The 27,573-nt window shown below is 44.8% G+C and overlaps 1 protein-coding gene across 8 annotated transcripts in view; it reads left to right on the plus strand.

The window, feature by feature from the left end:
- Nucleotides 1-27,573, plus strand: part of FSIP1 (fibrous sheath interacting protein 1) — an 83,155-nt gene that overhangs the window by 39,547 nt on the left and 16,035 nt on the right. For all 8 annotated transcript variants that reach the window (XM_083167226.1, XM_083167233.1, XM_083167228.1 and 5 more), the window contains 4 exons: nucleotides 6,905-6,995; nucleotides 16,295-16,387; nucleotides 19,264-19,388; nucleotides 21,088-21,195. In XM_083167226.1, the coding sequence (XP_083023352.1) occupies nucleotides 6,905-6,995; nucleotides 16,295-16,387; nucleotides 19,264-19,388; nucleotides 21,088-21,195 (417 nt within the window). The remainder of the gene's footprint in view (nucleotides 1-6,904; nucleotides 6,996-16,294; nucleotides 16,388-19,263; nucleotides 19,389-21,087; nucleotides 21,196-27,573) is intronic.

Genomic DNA, 27,573 nt, shown 5'->3' on the forward strand with positions numbered 1-27,573 from the left:
GCCAATTAAAGCCCCTCACACACAAATCCTCAGAAAAAAAAATAAAAAATTCTGTTGCTACACAACAGATCTACACATTGCACTTTTTTTTTGTTTCCTTTTTTCCGAGTACACTTTGAACAAAGAAAAAATTGATAAAAATCACCTGCTTCTAGCAAACACTCCTCGGAGAATTACCAAGAAAGATACCTTTATGAGTTTACATTTTCGTATACAAACGTGAGTTTGGTACGCATACGTCACCTTGTTCTAAATATACACATATTTTCCAATGGAATAATTTATTGGGACACTGTACACATTATAAAAAATTGTTTATTTGCTTCTTTTTTTTTGGGATCAACATTTCTATCGGACAAAAAAACGACCCCAAGACCACTGAAAAGAATTCTACTAGCAAAAAGGAAGATCTAACCTTGTTATATCTCTAAGTATTATTTGCGCCTCACTGTATATCGATTTCACATCTTTTTTGTTTGTACAATGCTGCATATGGTTATGAAGCCTTCCAATGTGCCGTGGGCATATGTGAGTCAATGTCCTAGTATACTGGTGCACCACCTCCACAGTCACACCACAACTGTCAGGCAAAAGGCTGTAACAGGCAAAAAGTCTTGTATACAGCAATATAGAAGATACTCTGGGCCTATTTTGATGGAAGGCCTGTGACTGGGACTGCAGCTCCATCAGCCCCATTGTTAATCCGGCCCTGGTCAAGGGGCCCTGATTTGCTCTATCTATCTAGCTATCTAGCTATCTATCTATCCCTTAAATCAGGCATTCCCAACCATGGTCCTCAAGGCACACCAACAGTGCAGGTTTTAGTGATATCCAGGCTTCAGCACAGATGGTTTAATCAGAATCACTCAGGTACTAATTAAGTCACCTGTGCTCAAGCCTGGATATAACTAAAACCTGCACTGTTGGTGTGCCTTGAGGACCGTGGTTGGGAATGCCTGCCTTAAATGCTGCTGGTATAAACCTTAGTATAAGCTCCTAGCAGTAGATGCTCCTCCCACTGGCCACTTCCGCTGTATCCGCAGCTGTGTCCTGGAGAGTTGTACAAGTCACTCAGTTCCAGCAACCCACCGTCCTCTTTGAGTAGCACCTGCCTCCCCTATAATCCAACCCTGGTGTCCATCGGTTTCAATAGAATACATTATACAATATTCATTATGATCTGTTAACCAATACATGTTGTATAGGTACATAAAACAACACAAATATGCATTTAAGCACATAAATCAATAGTAATGTGGCTAGCTAAGACTGCACCATCTGCAGCCATGAAAAACAAGAGCTTATATAAAGCATAATTCAGTATTTCATTGTAAACCACAGGGAGAGACAGCTGTAATGTAAAATCTTATTTGGATTCACGTTACAGGACGGCTCTTGGTCTCCGCCTGGGGTTTAGGAGGTTTATTGAACATGTAACGCAGTATGATTCATAGCTGAAAAGTCCTGGCTGATCACAGTGTTACATCTACCCATCGCCAAGACTGTCATTGGCACAGTCTTATGTGTGTGTGTGCAGTCCGTGATAGAAGCAGATGTTTTCCCATTACAAAATAACCATTGTAAAGTGTCAATGGAATTCCTGTACCACATTGGTTGCAGGAACAGAGGGTTAGATTTATTCATCTCAGTGAAGTGATAATGTCGCTGATACTTTATCACAAGCAAATCAGCTCCCAACTGTCAAGTTACATACTGGACTTGAAAAATGACAGTTGTCAGTGAGGTGATAAAGTACCAGCCCCATTATCCCTCCTCTGGGCTTAATAAATCTGCCCCAGAGTTGGCTACAGAACTGTAGCTATTTGAGAAGTAAAACTTCAGGTCCACTGGAGATTTCCCTGATTTGCTTGGCAAAATGTTTCAGTGTATGGATTTTGAGGGTGGATACATTCTATAATCCAGTAATATAGTACAGTAATTATTTGTAAATTGATGAACTCCATGTTCTCTAGAAGATAATCCATAATGTTCTGAGTGGTGTAGTTACAAACCATTACAGTACAGTATGTCCTTTGGCTCTAAAACAAAACATATTTCAGTTCACAAATTAAGAGTAACTTTGAACTTATGCACATTTCATGAAACCGCTCTTTTCCATTTTGGTATGTCTAGAAGTCGTTGGATCAGCGTTGTCGACTTTTGGGCTGCCCTCTCCGGGAGAGGTCAGCCAGCACCAGGAAGTAGGGGGTAGGGCCGACAGGTGTGATGAGAAAGGGGCGGAGCCAAAGGTGAATCTCAGCAAAGAAACATGTCCGTTCAGTACAATAGCAATACGCTCATCGCTGCTCGTACCACTTCTCCCACTGCCACTGCTCATGCTGCTCCTGATCTCCATACTGCTGCCACTGTGTAATGAGTAGCTGCTGTATGCTGCGTTCATCACTACCCACAGAGCCCTGCAGTGGCTTGTATTTACATAATAGGTCAGCGACGCCATGACGTCATGCTTGTAGGACCCAGCACTTCATGATTTGCGCATGCACAGTCCGACTTTTCAGGCTGAAAATCCGTGTGGATCCTGGGTATTGCTGTGAATGAGTCAAAAAAGTGGGAGACTCCAGCAAAATCCAGGAGGGTGGGCAACCCTGCATTAGATCATAAAATATTACATTAAGTTACATTTGAAGGTCTGTATTGCTGGTTGTAGTTGAATACAAATCAGCCACAATTTCTTACCGCTTTACGTGTATGGAGATAATTGTGTGTATTCACTGTACACAGAGTGGTATGCTGCTGTGCTGCCTGTATACAAGAAGGGGGGTTACTACTCGCACAGGACCCTCATAGTAGTTTGAGGACTATGGGTGGACCCCCAATATTTTGTATACACTTGAAATTATGTAACGTATACTATAGGGGGTGTGCTACCTCTGGACATCAAAATTGACACATAAACAAGGAAGAGAAAAGTATGTCCTGATGTGGTGCACCTATTTAGGACTCAACGAATAAAAATTAACTTTTATTAAACATTCTTAAAGATAGCGAAGTATAAAAACACACAAACAAAAAACATGAACGTGTTTAAAAAACGGCGGCTCCCTAATCCCACACTTTGTTTGGGCTGTAAATAGTGTTGATACAGGAATAACGTTGCCGGCACCATTCGTAATATTGTAAATCTTAATATCTTGGTGTCTATCGGCTGTAATCCTCTGTGCATAGGCGCATCGCTGTAGTCTTAGTGTGATAATAATATTACCGTGAGGTGGCACAATATTGTGGTGCAAACCACACAATCAGAGGTGTTAACCTTGTATGCCTGTCCGGGTTACTCCTATTAGTACAGATGCAGGTATGACTCGATCTACTCTAAACGAGTTGACACTAGAGTCGACCACAATTTTGGCCCACTCTCATGCTTGAATTAAGGTAATGGCAGGTCATGTTCAGTGGCAAGATCAAATATCTAGAGCTCTCCAAGTACATGTGGGAGAGAAATCCTCTTTTTGAAATATGTCAACACCGATGTCGACCAAATATCAGCCAGCACTTTGTGTCAGTATCAAATGGCTATGACGAAGCCTGAGTCAATTTATAGCATCTATAGGATATCAGAGACAGAAGGAAAGCCTCTGATAAGATACACTTGTGTTATGTGTCCAATCCGAGGACTATTGATAATATAGAGTGTAATGGGGGGGTTTTATATATCGAGAGACAAGCGTTATAGATATTAGGCAGTAGATAACTGCTAAAAATACCAGTCTAAGTATAATCTGCACATACAATGCATAGAGTGTGTTAGCAAAGTCTCTTTATAGTTGTTCTGTATAAAGTATTAATTTGCAACAACAATAGTATAGTCACGTGGGAGTGATAAACCTGCCTGTATACCCCTGTACAAGTTCTTGATTTACTACCCTTCTTCTGGGTTGCGGTATATATTATATGTTGACATTCACAATATAACATGGTTGTAATGTTGACATTAGCCATGATGTGGACAGTATCTTCCCTGTATTCCAGTGATGAGTTACTTGCTCTTGCTCGCTGAACTGACTCCAGCTGTGTCTTCTGGGCCCCAGTGGTCATTTGACTGTATGTTGCAGCGTGGTTACCTCTAACCACCCCCGTAGTTTAAAGGTGGCCATATACTACTGCAAGAAGTCGCAGCAGTGTATTGCCTCCAATCCCCCTTGAACTTATTAGGACCTTCATGGGCGGCTGGACCACATGCAATACATTGGAGGTAGGATGCACAGCAGGTCCACCCTCCAACTCCAATCCGATGCACATGGGACTTGGATGGATTGGATGTCAAACACATGTGATTTGGCCACTTTTCACCCGATTTCTTGGCCCGATCAGTTGGAATTGGGTGAAAAGTAACAAATCGGACTAGTGTACGAGGGGCCTAATCCTCCTCTAATGTTTAAATCTAGTCCTCACCTAGAGCCTTAAGGACCATACACACTGGGTTATTTTGCCCAACATGTATGGACAGCGATGATTGGGAAAATCACTGTGCTGAAAATTGCTCAGTGCATACATGCTGAGCGATTTTTGGGTGCCTAAGCGATTTTCCCAGGGGAAGACATAGAAGAACGCTATCGTAAGACGTCAACCCCATCGCTCGTCTGCTGGTAAAACCAACAGGTGATCGCCGACCACTGGGGATGATGCGGGAGTGCTCATCGCTGGCCTATACACACTGGGCGGCTTTCTGCTCAAAATCTCCCTGTGTATGAGCCTTTACCCTTCCATCCCGAACCTATTCCTCATGACCACATTTTGAGAATGTTGGAATTTCACGTCAGCATTTCAGATTGTCGACAATGTGAACATGTCATTGTGTTGCCTGATGACATTTAAACATGTCTACACCATGACACACCAATATGGTACCAACATTATGAATATTGGCATAGCTGTTGTCGCCCTAATGACTGCACCCCGTTCTTCTATGTTGGAGAGCACTCACCTGTCATTGTTGCAGATTGTGCACCTGGAAACGTCACGCTTGTGTAACATACATACATAGTTGTTATGGCTGAAAAAAGACGTTAGTCTATCGAGTTCAACCAATCTAACTTGTAACTACTGACTTCAGTAAGTCCTATCTATAGGATTCCCTTAGTGGCCAATAATGCTTCCAGTTTTGATTTAAATTCATCAACAGTAATTGTTGTAACCACCCCCACTGGCAATGAGTTCCAGAATGTTACTGCTCTAATGGTGAAGAATCCTCTTCTTAATTCAGTATGGAATTCTTTTCCTCAAGCCTCAGTACATGCCCACGTGTCCTAAGTATAGGCCTGTTAGTGAACAAATCATCTCCCAGTTCCACGATTCCCAATCCTGTATTTGAACATACTAATCATATCACCTCTCAACCTCCGTTTCTCCAGTGAAAACATATTCAGCCTGGTTAGTCTATCTTTGTATTCTAGTGATTCAAGACCTTTTACTAGCTTAGTCGCCCTTCTCTGTACCTGTTCCAATTCATTTATGTCCTTCTTAAGGTGCGGTGCCCAGAACTGAACACAATATTCCAAGTGTGGTCTCACCAATGCCTTGTAAAGAGGCACTATCACATTGGCATCCCTTGAATCCATTCCCCTTTTAATGCATGCCAGTGTCTGGTTTGCTTTTGCTGCTGCACTTGAGCAGTGTGAACTATTACCCAATTTCTCATCTATGATGACCCCCAAGTCCTTTTCTACCGCAGAATTCCCTATAATAACTCCATTTAGCCTATAAGTAGCTTGTTCATTTTTGTTCCCATAATGAATTACTTTACATTTATCAACGTTAAACTGAATTTTCCACCTTTCAAGTTTATTTAAGTCACTTTGTTGTGCTGACATCCAACTCTGCATGGCCCATAGTTATGTCAGCTCACCTTTGCCTACATGACCATGCCCCATTGCAGCCTAGTTATGCCTCTTCGGCGGTGAATGGAAATGTGGCAGAAATGTGAAGCACTGTGCAGTGCGCATACGTGCATACTCCCGGCTGTCGAGCATGCTCTGTGTGACTGCAAATACACAAGTGATGCTCCGCCAATGGACATGTGTTCAGTGCTTGACCATTATGATGTCAGACTATTCATATGGCTTTATACAGTGTATGTTCTCCTGTATAGGGGACACCTTAGCGCTATGAAGAAGCGATGCTACACACATTATTTGCTTCCTAATTATTTTGCTGGAAGGACATTCTTAGTTCTCTGCCAAAGCTTTGTTCTGACTTTGGGCTTTCAGTAAGGGCATGATTCCGACCAAGCTGCATATAATCGGAGCATGGTGAGCAGGTTAACACCCACTGTGCCCCTCCCGGTGCCTGAATCCCCTCGCTACGCTGCAAGGGGATGTGTACACTTACACATCGGCTCGCATGTGCCTGCGTTGAGAAATGGCTACACACCATGGAATGATTTTTCCTCTGTTCGCAGCTGAAAGTAAGCGAAATGGTGTTCTGTGAACTAGGAGTGAGCGCTGACGTCGTGTGATGTCATCCACCCGCCCCGAGCAGGCAGGTAATGCCTGCATCTGCTGTGGTCCGCCAAGCTTTTCTATGGGCGTGCCCACCGTTTTTTACCTGCATTCCCATGAAACACCGGGGGCCCACCCCAGGAACGCCCCCTGCCTGCCAATCAGGCAGGGAGTGCCCCGGTGAATGACATTTTTGCAGAAGGTGCTCGTCTATGCGCAGTCCATCACCATCGGGGACTGTACCACATTTGGACCTGTGTACAGGTCTGAATAAGCCCCTTAGTGATACACAGCATAGAAATGGACTTGATTATCAGCATGTATGGTTCTCATCTGGTGTCCTCTGCGCTCCTTGGGTCTCTCCCCTGCTCCCACACCCTGTAAAGTCAGAGGTTTGTCACGTTGTGTAATACCCCATTGATTTTTGGCTTTTGTCTCTTGTCCAGCTTGTAGCTCCGTCTTCAGCCCGCAGCCATGAGGAAGATGTAAATACGATCACATTTCTGGCCCTGACCCCACAGCTGGATGATGGGAAAGGTAAGTTCTGCAATATTGCTCAATGTAGGAAAGCCTGGTGCACATCCAGTGCCGGTTACCTGAGTAGGGTAGTTCTATCATGTTCTATCATATTCTAAATGGCGATAAATACGTAGCTATCGCAACATCCAATCTTCAATAGAATTCCCATGTTAGTAAATGTATCTCTGTGAATACAGCTCTTAAATGTGACCACAGAATATGGAGCCAGGCTGCCGGCATATCACTGCCATAGAGGAGCAGTAGCCACTTGCTTCATATGTAACTGCCTACGTCTTCTCTATGTCAGCAGCCAGTGTGAGGGCGGTAAACGCATTGGGTGAGTGGCCTAGTGCCATGAAAACAATGGGAATAGAAAACCTTTGGAAATCTAAGATAAGAAAATAAAGGGGGTGATTCAGGTTGGTTTTCAAAAGCGAACTCCTTCTTTAATCGACACAACTATGTGCACTGCAGGTGGGGCAGATGTAACATGTATAGAGAGAGAGTTAGATTTGGGTGAGTTATTTTGTTTCAGTGCAGAGTAAATACTGACTGCTTAATTTGAACACTGTAATTTAGATTTCAGTTTGAACACACCACACCCAAATGTAACTCTCTCTGCACGTTACATCTGCCCCACCTGCAGTGCACATGGGTTTGTCCATTAAAGAAGGAGTTTGCTTTTGAAAACCAACTTGAATTAGGCCCAAAGTGTTGGTTTACTAAAACTTTTACAGGAAGGTGAGACCTTGAAAGATAGTCTCATGTTTAGCACTGGATTGTACAATTCTGGAACTAGCCCCACTAGTGAAATATATGGTCGGTACTAATATGCTTGGGTATTTACAATAGGTAAGTGGCTATATATAATGACAGGCCGGCTTCTATATGTATCAGACTCTTTACTTCTCCTAGTGGTAAGAGTCTAGGCAGGTCCGGATTTCTCACTTGGCCCATGAGGGACAGGCCTATGGGCGGCACCTGCTGGGGTGCGGCAAGCAGTGGCTTATTTATTTTTTGTATTTTTTTTCTTTTAAAAATACTGTTCGTAATACGGGAAGTTCCCCTTTGAGCTGTGCCTGCAGCATCTGTGAACCGGCGCCAGGGATCAAGTGCTGAAAACCCAGCGCTGTAGAGAGGCAGCCCTGTAATGACAGCGAGTCAGTGACAGGAGCTTTGCACTTCCGGTGTCGGGGGTCGAGTGCTGCTGACCTGTCAAGCTACAGGTTCCGGGGACCAGGAGATAGAGGAGCAATGGCAGGTGCCGGGGACCACAAGAGGTGCAGCAGCAGTTTCTAGGAGCAGCAACAGTGGCAGGTGCTGGGGGCCACAAGAGGAGCAGCAGCAGTCTGTAGGAGCAGCAGTGGCGGCAGGTGCCGGGGACCACAAAAGGTGCAGCGACGGCAGGTGCTGGAAATGAGGAGAAAGAGGAGCAGAGGCAGGCAGCCCTGTGATGCGTAGGGCATCGGGAATCAACTGCTGCTGAAGACCCAGCATAGGGGGGATTCCACCCTGCTATGCTGGGGAGAGGGAGCTTTTGTGCTGCCAAATATCGGGCGCTGAAGACCCGGGATCAGCAGTTCTGCTGTGCATTTGACGTTACCTGCGCTGCTTTGGAGTGGAGAAAGCCCCCCCCCTCTTATCCTCTACCCCCCTCTCTCTCTTTTATCTCCCTCCCTATAATAGGCAAAAAATGCGATGCCTAGGGGCGGTCTGACACTTAAATCCAGCCCTGGGTCTCTGGGGGATAATTTGAGTAAAGCTTCTAGAAATGTTTATCAGATGTTTGTCCGGCCCTGCATCTACAGTAGTTTCAGATTGGATTATTCATTCTTAACTGGGGCAGCTTTAAAATGATATACAACACTTTTGTTCCTTATATATATACATGCACTCCACTGAGCACAGTGTGGGCATTGCAGTTACAGTACATTTACATTTTGGGTCTTATTCAGGTGATCGCTATTTTGATATTTACACAGTTGAGCCATAATCATTGGCCAATTGCGCATGTGTCCTATTGGGAATGTGCGCATACAACATTTGAATTGCAAGAAAATATGGCTACTCTTGCAGTAAGAATTTATTTGCTAGACTTGGGTAGTTTTTTGGGAGAGGCAACTAAAATGTGGACCTGTTCATTTTTGGGACGCCTACTTCTGTGAGGCCATACACACAAAACATATCATCAGCATCTCCGTTCCTGCAGCCATTTTGTGTGACCATAGGGTTGCTTATATAGTCATTTATCTGTCACCATTGCTGCGTATTTGGACACTGTTGAATCGGTGAGGCTGCCGGTGGGCACCTTAAAACATTTCCAGAATATTTGGGCTATGGGGACAACTAATTGTGCATACAGTATGGTCGAAGTACGTACTGTAGCAGGCCAGACTTGGATTAACAAAATGGCTACCAGGTTTAAGCCAGGGCTTCCCACATCTATGGAGCTAGCAACATTTATGTGTACATATAGTGTATGTGTACACATTAAAAGCAAATAAAAGAAAGGGAGAGGCTCCTTGGGGTAATTAGAAAAGTGAAGCAAAATTACACCCTATAGTTGGAGGGGTGAAAATAGGAAGTTAATGTGCATTCAATTATACGGTGGAGCTCCCTAACGATTGTTTTAGAGTTGGAACTGGATAATGGTAAGTTGTCTGATAGTAGTAAAGTTCAGGTATATTTCCCAGCAATGGGGTCAGTATTTACCCAGTTAGCCAGTCACATCCCTTTGGAATAGTCTGTAAATTGGCAAGTGGTCCTCACAAAAGCTAGTGAATTGAGACGGTGAGGGTGGCAGCCCGGGTGGTAAGAATGCTGGTCTGGAACAGTGGAGAATGGTGACTCAACGCGTTTCAGTGTGTTAGCTCACACCGTCCAGACCATCCTGCGCACAATGCAGACCCCTGGCCAGAGCATCCCGCACGCCGTGCAGACCTCTGGCCAGAGCATCCCACACACAATGCAGACCCCTGGCCAGAGCATCCCACACACAATGCAGACCCCTGGCCAGAGCATCCCACACACAATGCAGACCCCTGGCCCGAGCATCCCGCACACAATGCAGACCCCTGGCCCGAGCATCCCGCACACAATGCAGACCCCTGGCCCGAGCATCCCGCACACAATGTAGACCCCTGGCCAGAGCATCCCGCACGCAGTGCAGACCTCTGGCCAGAGCATCCCACACACAATGCAGACCCCCGGCCAGAGCATCCCGCACACAATGCAGACCCCTGGCCAGAGCATCCCGCACACACTGCAGACCCCTGGCCAGAGCATCCCGCACACACTGCAGACCCCTGGCCAGAGCATCCCGCACACAATGCAGACCCCTGGCCAGAGCATCCCGCACGCAGTGCAGACCCCTGGCCAGAGCATCCGCACGCAGTGCAGACCCCTGGCCCGAGCATCCCGCACACAATGCAGACCCCTGGCCCGAGCATCCCGCACACAATGTAGACCCCTGGCCAGAGCATCCCGCACACAATGCAGACCCCTGGCCAAAGCATCCCGGACACAATGCAGACCCCCGGCCAGACCATCCCTCACACAATGCAGACCCTCAGCCAGACCATTCCATGCACAAGGAAGACCCCCGGCCAGACCGTCCCGTGCACAATGCAGACCCCCGGCCAGACCGTCCCGTGCACAATGCAGACCCCAGGCCAGACCATCCCGCGCACAATGCAGACCCCCGGCCAGACCGTCCCGTGCACAATGCAGACCCCAGGCCAGACCATCCCGCGCACAATGCAGTCCCCCGGGCCAGACCATCCCGCGCACAATGCAGACCCCGGGCCAGACCATCCCGCGCACAATGCAGACCCCGGGCCAGACCATCCCGCGCACAATGCAGACCCCGGGCCAGACCATCCCGCGCACAATGCAGACCCCGGGCCAGACCATCCCGCGCACAATGCAGACCCCGGGCCAGACCATCCCGCGCACAATGCAGACCCCCGGCCAGACCATCCCACGCACAATGCAGACCCCGGGCCAGACCATCCCACGCACAATGCAGACCCCGGGCCAGACCATCCCGCGCACAATGCAGACCCCGGGCCAGATCATCCCGCGCACAATGCAGACCCAAATAAATGGAATTCTCACATAGAGAGTTCCTGAGATGGGGCATGGTGTTTGAGGGGCTATAATTCAGAAGTGTTTGGACATACTGAGCTGAAATTTGGCAGGGGCACATGCAATATATGTATATAAATATACATTTAAGGGAATGGGGCATAACAATTATAGTAGAAAAGGAAGAGAATTTAATAATGGAGAGCGAAGGCTTCTTAACTGTTTAGCTAAAGATCTGTGTCTTCATGTTCGTGCCACAGCTGATGATATTCATACTGAAATTCCCATTTACAGCTACGCTATTCCATAGTGTTGCGTACACAGACCTTATGGCAGGTAAAGTGGTTTCCTCTGTCATACTTACAGCCCCACCTGCAGTGCATATGGTTTTGTCCATCTGAGAGTGAATTTGCCATTGCGAGTGAACCAGAATAACCCTCATAGTGTTAACTTTAGCAGTATGACTTCTTACCTCGTCACTGAATTGCCCCCAGATTTACAGTATGTTTTCAATTCCACAATGGTCAATATAATAAAGACAATGTCCAACAGGTGGCAGCATCTGGTTAAATAACAGCAAATGTATGAACTTTTGCAGGAGTCACAATTTTTGTGGCTTTTTTTTTTATCCCTTGTTTATTACAGATTTTTTAGTTGATCACAGCCTCCCTTTATATAAGCGTATACAGTATATGAGCTGTTTTTTTTTTATTGTATGTTACATATGCGATTTTCATACTAATTCTTCTGAGATATTTGAGCAGCTTTATTTTCGCCAAACAAGTTATTACTTCACTCTTGATTACTGCATTTTTTACATGCCTGCTATATACATTCCTTACGTACAAGCCACAAATTGTTGGTAATTAAACCTGAACATACAGTATTGCTTATTCAGCAAAGTGCGGTGTGTATGAAGCAAATGTTTGCATTCTTTTTGTTACTTTTCTTTTTTATTATTATTTTTATTATAATTTATTTATATGGCGCCACAAGGGATCCGTAGCGCTTGACAATACATAGATGAGCAAAAAAACAACAACAAGAAAATAACAATTTACAGTACAAATGCAAAATAGGACATGGTAAATAAAAGACTTGCAGCAGCAGACACTGACGCTATTAGCATCCTCTAGATCAGGCATGTCCAAAGTCAGGCCCGGGGGCCAATTGCAGCCCGTGCTGTCATTTCAAGCGGCCCGCAGCCTCCAGCTGGAAGTGGGCAGAGCATCAGATGTGGGAAGCACTGCACAGGACACTGAAGGTGGGGCCTTGGCAAGCGCGCCTTTACCTTGCTGTCTGCTGCAGTGAGGAGGTGCCGGCCACCACAGTCAGATGTTTTTGGTGTCCTACCCCTGCTGTTGCAATTGTATATCACCCTACTCCACAATCACAGTGACAGCAGTGTTTGGGGAGGGGGGCAGCAAGGGGGAAGCTTGCTCCCGTAACATGCAGAGCGGAGGAGGGCAGCAGCGGGAGCCCAAGCATCTCCTGTCCTTGCAGTGCCTGCTTTGCCTCTCCTTCCTCTGGCTCAAACAAGGGGCTGGGAAACATACAGAGAAGGGAGGGGGCAGAGTGGGGGACATACAGTGAAGGAGGGTCAGGCTGGGGGACATACAGTGAATGGAGGCAGTGATGGCCATTCAGAGAAGGGGGAGCAGGGTCAGGCTGGGGGACATACAGGGAATGGGGGCAGAGTGGGGTACATAGTGAATTGAAGTCATACAGTGAAGGAGCGTCAAGCTTGGGGACATACAATGAATGGAGGCACTGATAGACCTTAAGAGAAGGGGGGCAGGCTGGGGGACAGAGTGAATCGGTGCAGAGTGGGTCCCATACAGTGAATGGTGCAGGCTGGGGGAAATACAGTGAAGGGGCAGGCTGGGGGACATAGAGTGAATGGGGCAGAGTGGGGGACCATTCTTATGTGATTAATGATTCAAAGAATGTCCGGCTGAATGGTCGGCCCCCACACATTTACACTTCAACAAATCTGGCCCTCGTCGCAAAAAATTTGGACACCCCTGCTCTAGATCATGTAAGGACGGATGCTTTCTTTAGTGCCTGGAGATTGCATTGTTCGGAAATATCTTGCAGTAATGCTGGGAATAGAAGCCAGTGACTTTATGTCAGTATGATGAGAGTTCCTGCTTCTCTTCCCCTAGGAAGGCTCTTATTACAGGTTCTGAGAAGGAAATTATTACTAACTGAATTATCTAAAATACTTTAAAATAAAGCACCCCTAAAAGGGAAACTTATTTTAAGGGTACCATTGTGGTTAACCTCGATGGCATGGAACCATCCACAGAATCATTATTGGTTTCGTCCAGCAAAGGTTATCCCTACGCTATTACTCACTAGGCAGCAGGCCAATTACATCAGGGGGTGGGTCTAGGCTCTGTGATGATAAAACAAAAAATACCATTTGGGGGCATTGTGCCAATGATGGCTCTCCACTCTGGCAAAATGATGTAACATTTGTGGGTAAGCTTTGATGGCCATTCCTACATTTGGGGAGCGATTCAGACCTGCTATGTGAGCACCGAATTCGCTCCCCCGGCCGATGGTGGAAGTTTGCGCATGTGGAAACCCCCCAAGCGAATACCTTCAGCGAGCTTAACACTCACCAGGGCGTTCGCTCAATGATAGATGGGCAATGGTCGGCCGCTGGGGCCGGCCAACGTTTTATGGTTATGCCCACAAAAATGGAGGGTGCGCCCATAGAAACATTGGGAGGACACCTGTGGTGTGTCCATTCCTGCTTGGGGCAGGAGACTGACTTCACATGACATCGGGGCCCGCCTCCATCTTGGCCATCTACGTCCAGGATAAAAGTAAGTTTAGACTGGTGAGCGACTATTGAATGCTCTTTCCTCTGTGAGGCTGCATGCGAGCCGACGTGTAAGCATACACATCCGTTTGCATGGTAGTGAGGGGATTCGCTTGTTATGGGGACGGATTTGCTTTGGTGGGCAGCATTACCAGATCTGAATCGGGCCCTTGATGTGTTCCTTGTCAGTTAATGAGGAGCTTCAGCACCTTCAGAGTGTGTTCTCCTGCACAGAAAAGGAACCAAATGTTCTGCAGGGAGCCACCTCGCCCTTGCTTGCACCCTGAGGTGTGTTGTGCAGGTCATCAAGACTTTCCTAGACCAGACAAGCAACTCTACAGCAGACAAAAAGAACTAAACCATCCTACGAACACGTATACATAGCGCCTTACTGAGCTGAGAGACGGCAGACAGATGCCAGGGAAAGGAGTCGTCGCACTGTATACCTTCTACAGACGTTTCCTGTCTCTCTCTCTGATTAAGGGTATACCCATATATTATGGCTGACAGAGATTGAGAACTGAAAGTGTTTTCTCTTGCTGCTGTGAAATATGCTGGCTCTATGTAAATAAAAAAGTAAAAAAAAAAAAAAATAATGAATTTAAATAAAATGAAGCAAATGTTGAACATGATTACCATGTGAATTCACACTTTATATATATGGCTCAGCATTATAGTATGAGAGTGGATATGAGAGCAGTAGTTTATGTAGAATGTAACCTCAGGTTTTTTACAGCCGATGTCTCCAAATTCCAGCTCACCGTATAAGCATGTAAGCAGATTTTTGTAAAGGAGCCAGTCCTGGCCTTATACCAAAATGGTGCAAGTATGCTACTTTCAACTGAGGATCTGTTCTCCTAACCTAATATGTATTTGTGAGCAGAAACAGTGGTTTCTCATTTTTCCTTTTTTTTACAGCTATATTGCCACTATAGCTGGAGTGATTTTTTTGTATCCTTATAAACCCCAAAAATTTAAAAACAAAAACATTTCAAACTAGTTCTCTGAAAATTCCAATGCGTTGATCATAAAAGTGAGATTTATACTGCTAAATTTGGATCTTGATCACCCTCCTAAAACAGCATTACATACATTTCCTTTCTGCGTTCATGGCCTTCAATCAGAATTTTATTAGTTTTAAAGGTTGCAATTCCGTTCCAAGGTAATGCTCTGGTGAACAACACCACATTGTACAGCGGTACACATATTGGCCTATTACCGTAGGCTGAGAGGCCGTAGTTTCCATGTGCACCTCTATGGGGTGTGCAGGGAGAAGCAGTGTTGCTGCTTTTGATGTGCTGGGTCTTGGACAGAGGGCATTCAATCCCAGGCACTGGATGCAGAAATAGCATTCAGCCTAGTGTAATAGGAAAATATGTGCAGAGCTGGACATCATATGTCCTATGTAGACTATCACCAGAACATGTAGAAAGCTAATATTTCAAAATTGTTCCGATGTATGGCCAGCTTTATATTGCCCCATTGTATGACAGGCTGGTAACCAAGGCAAACGTGGTACTCTGCCAAAAAACAGAAGTAGGTAGAAGCAGCTTAGGGTCTGGTGTGCACAGAAACATTGGTACAAAATGGGGGTGTAATGTTGTAAATTCTCGTTCCATGGGTAAGGGCCAATAAACCGTTTCTAAGAGAGTTGCGTCATTTCGGCCCTTCACACTCTTCATAGACTCGTGATTCGCAGCATTATGCCGCTGGCTGACAGGTTCTAATGAGGAGAGAAAGGATTGGTACGTAAATATATTTTGGTAACCGCTAAAGTAACAAAATTGTATCAGTGTCCAAATACATATGGACCTAACTGTAGATCTTAGTTTGGTTTTTAGAAACGTTCATTCTTTGCATAGCTCAGTCAGTAAAAGAGGACCTGCTTCAGAGGTAGGCTCAGTGCCTATGTCAGAGCAGTTGCACGATTATTTGCCACTGCACGTGTGCAAACAGTTCTGAAAGCTACATATGGCTCATGCGCTACCCTGTTGGACGCCATATGCTGTTGAGTACGGGCTCACCGGTGTTAGGAATGGCATGGCAAAAACATGGGCATTCCTGGGTGGTAGCTGGAAGGCGGCATGAAGTGAACTCAAAATAAGGCATTCTCATGGGCATTTTATGGGTGTGTTGTCGGCGTGTTAAAGGAAGCTGTTGCATTCTCGGATGCATTAGTGCAGCCACAGAGACCATCTTTAGCTGAAGTTGAGAAGGAGTGTTGCGGGGACACACAAAAAGTCTAGATGATAATCGCTTGATCGCAAATTCACTGATAAGCAATCAACTCTGAATCAGGCCCAAAGCGGAGAATATTAAAAAACTAAAGAAATATTATATTAGTTTATTATGTTACCGTTTATGGCATGCTACATTTTGACCATCATGTTGCTTTGCTTAGGAGATATTGCTGTCTTTGAGAGAACATTTCTTCCAGTGTTTTCAACTCAACTTCCTCCTGAGGACTCTGCTGCTGACCCAGATGCCTTACAAGGTAATCGCCTCCATTTATCGGCCTGAGTAGCACTACTATATTTACTAATCTTATTCATTTAGAATATGTAATCTTTTTTGACCCTTTGCAGCAAGACAGATGTATAGACAATTCATTAATGTGAGTTTTACCTCACCTAATGAAAGAAGTGTAAAGGAAATCCAAAAATGCTACCAAACAAATTGTGTTATCCTAAGCTAGGCCAGTGGATCCTAAACTGGTTGGAGGTCTAGTGCCAAATGATCTTGTTTATGGTTAATATGATAAGCAAAATCCATTGGCTGCAGGTCTTAAAATGTGTGGACAGAGAAAATGTTGCCTTGTCCAAAACCACTTCACTCAACCTAATACTCCTTTCATATCGCTATACCGGGTCGGAACCGGGATCTCGATCCTGTGTTCAACTGGGCTCCGACCCGGGTCTGACGCGTTATTAAACCTGGGTCACCCATTATACAGAGCGGATTTAACTTTTCTTATAACCTGAGTCAAATTGCCGGGTTAGTCGACCCAGGTTATACACTTTGGTGCTTTCACCGTATGTCACCAACATGGCAATTACCCAAGTCTGAGGTGCGGTATGAAAGGGGTAAAAGGATGACAGGTAAGCACAATTTTTCAATAATAATGCGCACATTCAATAAATTTTTCATGAAGAAAATATATCGGATACTCTAGTGTGCCATGATTGAAGAGAGTCTAGGAGCCACTTGGCTGGGCAATTACCCAATGTTCCAAGTAGGGACCCAGGCTTCATTTTCCCCCGTATTATAGACAACTGCCAATCAAACCACCTGCATTAACTTAATGACACAATCCTACTCTTCCTCCAACAGATCTTTAACACAGCAATCAGTTGGGTCTATTGTACTCATTCAGCCAAAGGCTAGCAGATTATTCAGGGTCTTGGTGGTAGAATGCCTATCCTACAAGGGTCAGGGCCTGCAATTGGTTACAAATATGGCTGTGCATATTATGCTTGGCATATGATATACTGGGGGAAATTTACTAAGATTTGTGCTCTACTTCACATGTGATGTTGCTATGGGCAACCAATCAGTATCTACTTTTTATTTATTTTGCACCCTCTAGAAGATAGAAGACAGGATCTGATTGGTTGCCCATAGCAACATCACATGTGAAGTAGAATACACATCTTACAGTAGTAAATTTCCCCCGCTGTATCCTAAATTTTGGTCTGGTTCTAACTTTTAACATCTTTGTGAAGACCTGCTCATTCTGCAGGATCAAAAAGGAGCACCGGTGCCTGACCTGGTAGGTGTCTTCTAATCCTTTGCACTAAGATATTGTCTACAGCAGCGGTTCTCAAACTGTGGGTCCTGAGCCCAAAGTGGGTCCCCACCTGCTTAGCATGGGGTCGCGACTCCATGTTGGTGACCATCAGACTGATGACTTTTCTAATCTAATCAAGGAGTCTGAGGAGTCTGAACAATCTGTTGAATTGTCTGTCATATTAGACTCCTCCCATCATTTTGTGCCTCCACAATGCTGCCATGTATGTGCTGTCGGCTGCCTACCCATGTGATGTGATGACCTTCTGCAGTAACTTGCTGGGGTCCCATAAATATTTTTATTGTCTGATGGGGCCCCAGAGCAAAATAGTTTGAGGACCCCTGGTCTACAGTATAGAATCTCATTGTGAATAATCAAAAATCGACAGCAGGTCGTATTTTCAGGATTTCTGTCTGCAGAACAGATGAGCGCATTTATTTTTCTATTTCAGTAATTAATCACACTTGTTTCTACAGTAATCCTGAAAACATGTTTTGCTTGTCCTTATATTTGGGCTTCAGTATTGCATGAACTGCCTTTTCAATTGTCTCACTGCATTGGTGGCATAAGTAGGGCGAGAATGTTGATTTCTAAAGGTGCCCATACACGTTGCGATAAGCAACATGCGATGCATTGCGCGCTCCCGCGAGCATTGCATCGCACAGTACAAAAAGTTATGTGCTGCATATACTTTTTGTACTGCCCGCGGATCGCATTGCACGCAAATCGCATGCAAAACGCATGCGTTGCAATCCGCCCGATAATGCGTCGCATTGCACGCTGTTATTGTAATGTGTATGGGCACCTTAAGGCCAGCACAAGTTAACAATATACAAAAAAAACCCACTATTGTCAGGACTTATCCTTGCCAGTAAAAGCTGGTTTGTTCAAAATATTAAACCATATCGCATACAGTATATATTTATATATATATGTATAGTGTGCAAGTTACAGTCCATCATTCTACTGGCAGATATACACTCTGGGGCTGTTTGCGGCACAAAACAGATCCGACTTTAAAACAAGCGAGATCTGTTTTAATCGGAAACGACCATGGATTGGCAAAGTCAAGGCCGTTTCTCAACAATTCACAGCTGTTTTCGTTGACAAGCCCACTTTTCGACACTTGACAGACTTGTCAAGACCTGTCGATTTGCAAGCGAGCTAGCAGAAAACGTCTCGGGATTCTGACTGTCGCGACGTTCCGACAGTTGGACATTGAATATACCCCTATGCCTTTGCCATGCAACTGATCTCTTAAAAAAACAGCCAAGTTGAGCGTACTTTTTTTTTGGCCTTGCTTATTTAATATATAATCAAAAACAATAGGGGTCTGTGCAGTGGGTCAGGGCCCCACTTTGTCTAAGCTGCTGATTTACCTAAGCCTGTATTCTACTAATCTGAGTGATCATTATGAACTCTAAAATGCTCGCTATTGGCTGCAGCCTACATGATTGTTATACATCAGTCATGGGTGTTATATTTATATGCTATACTATATCCAGTGTAATCTGTGGGGTAATATTAGATTTGTTTTTTGCTGTTGAAATGGATTTGGAGTCATCTCGTTATCTGTCTTTTAGGTAATGTTTCTGGCAGTGATATAGGTGACTCATTAAATAGCAGTCAAATATCACATCAAAGTACGAAGCAAAAGAATAGCAAAAGCAGTAAGAAGGGTGTAAACTTCATTCAAAGGAACATTGAGGTATGTATATGTCAGAGGGTTCCATAAGCAGTCCGCAAGGCACCCCAATGGTCCATGTTCAAATATATCCATGCTTGGCTATGTGACTTATTTAGTACCTCAATCAATTTGATTTAATCATCTGTGCTGAGCCATGGATATACTTAGAAAAATGACTGTTGGTGTGCCTTGAGGACCATGTTACAGAACCTCTGGGTTATGTTAAAGGTCTATATCAAACAAAGATGTCACTATCTTATAGAATTATATAATTTGGACTTGCAGTTCCAATTAATTGCTAATTTAGTTGGGTCTATCTTTTTTTTTAAAGTTATTTCTAATTAATGAATAATGAATTTCACACAAGGTTTTACCTCCACGTTGGGTTCCGCTACAGAACGAGCGGACCCACGTTATGGAGGATGTGGCCTGGGTAGCCTATACCAACTATCTTAATTGTTGAGGCACTTGTAGGGGTCAGGTATCTGGTTGGTGGTGCTCCCTTGAGTCCAAATTTATTCCTTTTAGTCCAAATTATTTTGGAAGGGACAGAAGAAAAGAAGACTCTTTTTCTAGGCCACTCTTATAAAATCAAATATAAGTGTGTAAAATGTATTTAAATTTAAAATATAACTTTTAATATGTCATGTTAAAATATGTGACATGGGATGATCAAAGACATACAGTGAAATAGGAAACCAAAAGTGTATACGCAATGTGTTAGTTTCCTGCTTATATTTAGGGGTGAGATTTTTATTAATATACTCCCCCTTAAGGCTAGGAATATATTTACCCAGCAATATTTTTACCATGACATTAAAAGTTATATTTTACATAAAAAATGAAAAATTCACACTTTTTTAGATTTGATTTTCTAAGAGTGCCCCAGAAAGAGAGTCTTCTTTTCTTCTGTCCCTTCCAAATATTCAAGTGCTGCAAGTAATCCTTACTACAGATAACATTAGCAATTGCATAGGGATTATCCACTGCCCATGCAACACTGTCACAAGACAAAACTTTATACAAATAAACAGTAGCCACACATCTTAACGGAGTGAGTGACAGACAAGGAAAGTTCTTTGCTTACAGCTGTTTTGCGTAGATAAAACCACATATTTCAAAAGAGCTAAAGGATGAGTCGCCGCCTTTGTCTACATTTAAAAAAAGTCTTGTTTTATTATTTGAATTATTGTCTTATCCGCAAGGGACGACTTTCAGCCAGGAGTCCATACTGAGATCATAATTACTGCCTTGCTTACGACCCTTTCCGTTTGTAGCAAAATTTCCCGTAATGCAGTGTGAGGTTACCTCACATTCATCTTTTGCACCAAATGCCATATGTGGCCAAAGTCTTCTATATAAAAAGGAACAACTCCCTATAATTGCAATTCTTGGCAGCGTGCTGTAGACATGGTTTGGGGACTGGACTTTTTATTGCTGAAGAAGGTTAATATATTATTAACATGGACTGTAGACATTTTAGAAATATAGTGAGGAACAAAAATGCTGTTATTCTGTAGAATGGGCTCTGGTATCTCCTGCGTGTAAGGAGTGATTGTGGAGTTGTTCTGTGATTACTAATTTAGGCTGCGAGGAAGCAAATCGTGTTAGTGCTCCTGTTAAATGTGATGTAAAAAGCCTGTTATTGTTGGCAGTGCTTGCATGATCGTTCAATTGTAGCCAAGCACTAATGAGATCTGACTGACTGTTTATATTACAGTTAGCGAAAGACGCTGGCTCCCAAGTGCTTCTCATGGATGACGAAAAATTACGTCTGGAGCAGCTGCTGGGGGATATTCAAGATGGCTGGAGTGATGATGATGTAACGGTGAGTAAGTTATAGAAACTTGGAAAATGATTTTTTTAAATTTTAGTTAAAATCCAGATTACAACTGGTACTATCTTTTTTTGCAAGTTTTTTTAATTCTGTATGGTTTTTTTGGTTTGCATCATTTAATTGTGTATTATCCAAATACTAGGAAACATAGAAATTGATAAGCAAATAAGAACCATTCGGCCCGTCTAGTGTGCCCCTTTTTTAACCATATCGCAAACACTATTTGATCCTTATTTCTTTATAAGGAGGTCCTTATGTCTATCTCATGCATGTTGAAATTGATCTGTCTTAAGGTGCGTACACACAGATAGATTTGGCAACAGATCTGGGCGTTCCCAACCGATTGAAACGACCAATCGCTCAAAACATTCCGTGTGTATGAACGATATTGATGCCGAGGTCTATGGTCTTTCCTGAATGCAGAAAGATCATAGACCAATCTTTAGCAATGTGTACCAATCGTTTCATGTGTATGCACGATGAACGATTTGGCAAAGCTGATTGACTGGCTCCCACTCCCCTCCACCATCATTAAAAATCAATCATTCACAGGGGCGGATTGGCCTGGCGGGAAACCGGGCCGTTTCCCGGTGGGCCGGCCCATAATAGTCATTAAGGGGCTGCTCACCCCTCCCTTGCTTGGCCGCGGACTTTGCCCCAAACAAAAATGGCTGCGCCTGCTCTTAAATGTCCGCGGGAGGGCTGGTGCGCATGTCCGGCAGCACGCAGCTGCTCCCGCGGTTCTGTCTCTGCACTGTCACCGGCCGTCTGTGTGAGGATGGAGCAGGGAGCGGCCAGCCGTGCGAGTCGCTCTCCCTGCTGTATATCTCCGCCGATGCTGCCCTCAGTCAGTCTCTGTGGCTGCCGGCTGCCAGCTCACTGTCACAGTCACACTGAGTGCATGAGACAGCAGCGCCGGCAGCACAGAGCCGAGCTCCCTTCTGTCCCCCAACCCCCTTTAATGTCACTCATCATCACTCAGTCATGACAGCAGATCGTGGAAGGGGGCGGAGCCACATGAGTGGAAGGGGCGGAGCTACACAAGTGGAAGGGGGCGGAGCTACACGGGAGCATAGATAATGAAAGAAAGAAGAAGCAGATCGCCTGCCAGGCAGCCAGCCTTTAAGGTAAAAAAAAGTGGTGGTGGTGCTGGCGTTACACAGCACTACTACTGGTGCAGGCATTATGCAGCACTACTACTGTCGGCAACTGGTGTGGGCATTTCGCAGGGATACTACTGTAGGCAACCGGTGAGGGCGTTACACAGTGTCACTACTGTCGGCAACTGGTGTGGGCTTTATGCAGTGTCACTACTGTCGGCAACTGGTGAGGCCATTATGCAGTGTCACTATTGTCGGCAACTGGTGTGGGCATTATGCAGGGATACTACTGTCGGCAGCTGGTGAGGGCGTTACGCAGTTTCACTACTGTCGGCAACTGGTGCGGGCATTACGCAGGGATACTACCATCGGCAACCGGTGAGGGCAATACGCAGTGTCACTACTGTCGGCAACTGGTGTGTGCTTTATGCAGTGTCACTACTGTCGGCAACTGGTGAGGGCGTTATGCAGTGTCACTATTGTCGGCAACTGGTGTGGGCATTACGCAGGGATACTACTGTCGGCAACTGGTGAGGGCGTTACGCAGTGTCACTACTGTCGGCAACTGGTGTGGGCTTTATGCAGTGTCACTACTGTCGGCAACTGGTGAGGCCATTATGCAGTGTCACTATTGTCGGCAACTGGTGTGGGCATTATGCAGTGTCACTACTGTCGGCAACTGGTGTGGGCATTATGCAGTGTCACTACTGTCGGCAACTGGTGTGGGCATTACACAGGGATACTACTGTCGGCAACTGGTGTGGGCATTATGCAGTGTCACTACTGTCGGCAACTGGTAAGGGTATTAAGCAGCGCAGAAAAGAGAATAAATAGCAGAGCGCTGGGAAAAGTGCTGTGTCCTTGCTGCCGTCTAGGGGGGATACTCAACCCCTCTTAGAAAGGATACCAATAGAAAAAAAGTAGGCGGCGCTAAAGGACACCGAAGACACACAGTCTTAAAAAAGTACAAATTTATTTAACAATAATCACAATAAACAGTTAGTTATAAAACTGAAAACACCGGCCGGTGATTTGTAAGGTTAAGAAAACCTATTGGTGCATAAGTAACGATTTTTAAAGCATCTCCAGGTATACTGGATGCAATTTGCACAGCCCAGCAGAGGTTGTATGGTACTATTAGTATCCCATATAAAGCACATATATTATTGCAGAGCTTTATCAGCGATTAAAGCAGACATAGGATTAGTTACTGGCAGTCTTTTGTGCAAAGCAATGTTAGTCTGGTATCAAAGGCTTAGATAGCGTTTTAGGCAGACATACTTCTTTTAAGCACAGGCAAGGGTTAATTTCCAGCCAAACATTATCACTCAGTCATTAGAGCCACATAAAAGCTTGGAGATGTTAAAAAGCTTTGTAATTGAATGGATGCAGAAAAGGTATACTTATGCTCCGTTTGTAATCCACTGTTAGGGGAGTTGATTCTGTTGCCCACGCCTGGAGAGGGTTCACGGCTGTTTGCGCTGTCAGCCTTATCTCGAACACGCTGCTCCGGCTTCCAGGTCTCCCAGCAGGGTGCTTTCAGAGTGTCAATTGACAAATAAGGTTTTCCTGTGACGCGTTTCCCCGCCTCTTGGAGTGTCAGCGGCTTCCTCAGATGGCTTGTAGGTGCCCCCTTGCTCGTATTTATCGGGGCAGGCGCCGCCCATATGGGCGTTTTTATTTTTCAACATCAATTTGATCTGTTTGGCACATGCGCAGTTGTATTGAGATCCAAGCCTCGACCTCATATACGTTTGTACTTCCTTGTAAACTTTGCATATATGTGCAGCTAAGCCTCATTTATAGAACCTGCTGTTATATCTGCACCTTGTGGTTTTCAACATATTAGGAAAATATATACATCATAAAAACATCATTTTAGAACAGGTTTATTAGAAGCTAGCTAGGGGAAAAGGGGAGGGGGAGGGGGGGGAGGGGAAAAGGAGGGGGGGGGGAGGGGGAACGGGGCCAGGGGGGAGGGAAGGCAGGCATCTGATGAAAACAATGGGGGGTACAGTGGATATAATGGTGCCACTTTACATCATTGAAACCGGGGGGTGGTACTGAATAAAGGGGAAAGAGGTACAGTTAGTATATTCACACTACTATTTCATATCAGGAAGGAATATTATTATTTAAAGGGTAACACTTGATATAGGGATATTTTTAGCCATAGAGATATTTTCAGGGGGACATCAATATACATAACCAGGCAAAACCTATGATGTTGGAGATCTTATATGCAGATGATGGTTCTATTGGCCTTTCTATATTCAAAAAACTTCAGATATTATTTAGTTCAATGGAGTCGTTTAGGCCATTGGGGACCATTGTCCCTAACTGGAATATCCAGTATGCTTCCCTTCTGCACAAACGCCCAAATCGATCTCCCCCTCTTTCTGTAGGTTTGATGTGCTCTATTGCTCTAATCCGTACATCTTTGATAGATTGCTGCTGGCAATATGATACATGTTTTGATAGGGGATGGGTTCTAATCCCCGCTAGGATGTTCCGCCTATGTTCCATGTATCGAATGTGCAGACTCCTCGTAGTGCGCCCCACATATTGGAGGCCGCACCCGCAATCTATCAAATATATAACGTATGTGTTTTTACAACTCATAAAATCTTTTATTTTATACAGTTTGATTAGAGAAGGACATGAATTCTATACTTTTTTGGTTACCATACAGGCATGTTTGACATTTGCTGTTCCCGCATTTATGAAACCCCACGGGAAGATTTGATAGCCAGTTTTTGTTATCCATTTCACTTGTCTGTGAATTTTTGTTTTTATTTTTATTTCCCTTTTTACTGTCAAAATGGCTTTTTACTAACTTTGATTTCAAGTTTTCCCCCTTTCTGAAAATGACTTTGTTTTTTGTCCCCAGCGCATCTTTAAACAAATCATCCTGTTTCAAAATAAACATGTTATTATTAATTATTTTTTGAATTTTATGGGCACAGTTATTATACTGCGTTATAAATGCTATATTTCTGTCCTCTGTGCCTATTGCCTTTTGTTTCTTCTTAGGGGTCGTAATTTTGAGGAGATTTGTTCTTTCTATCTTTGTAACTTCTTTGTGGGCTTTAGTGACTAAACTTTGTGGATAACCTTGGTCTATGAATGACTGCATTGTGTTTTCTGACTGTTTTTGGAAGGATGCTTCTGATGAACAATTTCTTTTTATTCTGACTAGCTGGCTTTTTGGGATGTTTGTCTTCCAGCTTTTTGCATGAGCACTATCAAATTTGAGATACCGATTTTGATCGACTGCTTTTATGTATGTTTCTGTTTCTATCCTGTTATTCCGGATGGAGAGCGCAATATCCAAAAAGTTTATAGTAAACGTGCTGTGAGTGGAGGTGAAGTGGAGGCCAAAATTATTTTTATTTAAATTATTAGTGAACTGGTTAAGTGATTCTATATCCCCATCCCAAATAATAAACAAATCATCAATATACCTGCCATAGAGGACCAGGTTCCCCCCGAGCTCGTTCCCCCACACATGCTCCTCCTCGAAGGCACCCATGTATAGGTTCGCGAAGCTCGGAGCGAATCTAGTCCCCATGGCAGTCCCCCGTGTTTGTAAATAATAATGTGAATCAAACAAAAAATAATTGTGTTCTAAAATAAAAGTAATGGCTTGTGTAATGAGGTGACGTAGGGGGTCTGAGATCTCTACATCCGTTTCCAAAAATTGTTTAATCACCTCCACCCCTTGTTTCTGGGGAATGTTTGAATAGAGGGCCTCGACATCGCATGTGAGTAGATGGTAACTCTCTTTCCATTCGATATCTTTTATTTTGTTAAGAAAATGTTTAGTGTCTCTGATGTATGATCTCAGGCCCTCCACGTGACTCTGTAGGTAGTGATCAACAAATTGTGACAAATTATTCGTGAGGGACCCTACACCGGAAATTATTGGACGACCAGGAGGTGAAATAAGTGATTTGTGAATTTTTGGTAAATAATAAAATGTTGGAGTGATGGGATGGGTGTGAAAGAGAAAATTAAAAACTTCGGTACTCTTTACTTAGTTGGGCGCCCGTCGCGGGCATCGCGGGTACATTTATGTCTGGCCGCGACGCGACCGACGCGATGCCCGCGATTTCCCATTGAAACCCATGTTAAACATGGAAATCGTGTCGGTCGCGTCGCGGCCGGCCATAAATGTACCCGCGATGCCCGCGACGCGATGCTCCCGATTTGCCATAGGAATCAATGTTAAAAGGCCCGATGGACACGATTTTACTGTTAAATGCCTCAATGGACCCGATTTGGCCATAGGAATCAATGTTAAATGGGCCACAGAGCCCAAATAAGCACAATTAACCCTTAAATGTCCCCCCAAATTTTTAACGCCACCCCACGATCCACGCCAACCCGAAGCGTGGCGAGCGCAGCGGTACGCGTCCTCCGACCTTTTCATGCCCTACTATCCACTAGGGCGTGGAGTGAGAATAGAATAGTGTGGCGAGCGCAGCGAGCCCCGCGAGGGGACGCGGATACCTTCACAGTTATACGCGTCCCCTCGCGGGCTTCACAGGTGTCCGTGGCGACGCGGACACCTGTGAAGCCCGCGAGGGGACGCGTCTACCTGTGAAGGTATCCGCGTCCCCTCGCGGGGCTCGCTGCGCTCGCCACGCTTCAGGCTCGGTGGCTCGCTGCGCTCGCCACACTATTCTATTCTCACTCCACGCCCTAGTGGATAGTAGGGCATGAAAAGGTCGTAGGACGCGTACCGCCACCCCTCGTGGGGTCGCTACGCTCGCCACGCTTCGGGTTGGCGTGGATCGTGGGGTGGCGTTAAAAATTGGGGGGGACATTTAAGGGTTAATTGTGCCTATTTGGGCTCTGTGGCCCATTTAACATTGATTCCTATGGCCAAATCGGGTCCATTGAGGCATTTAACAGTAAAATCGCGGTCAATCAGCCTTTTTAACATTGTTCCCTATGGGAAAATCGCGGTCATCGCGGGCATCCCGATTTACCCGCGATTTTTACCACCGACGCCCGCGATTTCAATCGCTGGCGCCCATCTAGGTAAAGAGTACCAAAACTTCTTTGGATATTGCGCCCCCCACCAGGGCCAGGTCAAGCATATCTCTCATTTCTTTTTGATATCCCACCGTAGGGTTGCCTTCAAGGCGTTTATAGAATCTCAGATCTTGTAATTGTCTATAACATTCTTTGACGTAGTCGTCAGTATTAAGCACAACTACGCCTCCGCCCTTGTCGGCCATTTTTATTGTAATTTGGTGATCGG

The sequence above is a fragment of the Crinia signifera genome, chromosome 12, assembly GCF_055691185.1.
Source record: "Crinia signifera chromosome 12, ASM5569118v1, whole genome shotgun sequence".
NCBI classification, from domain to species: Eukaryota; Metazoa; Chordata; class Amphibia; order Anura; family Myobatrachidae; genus Crinia; species Crinia signifera.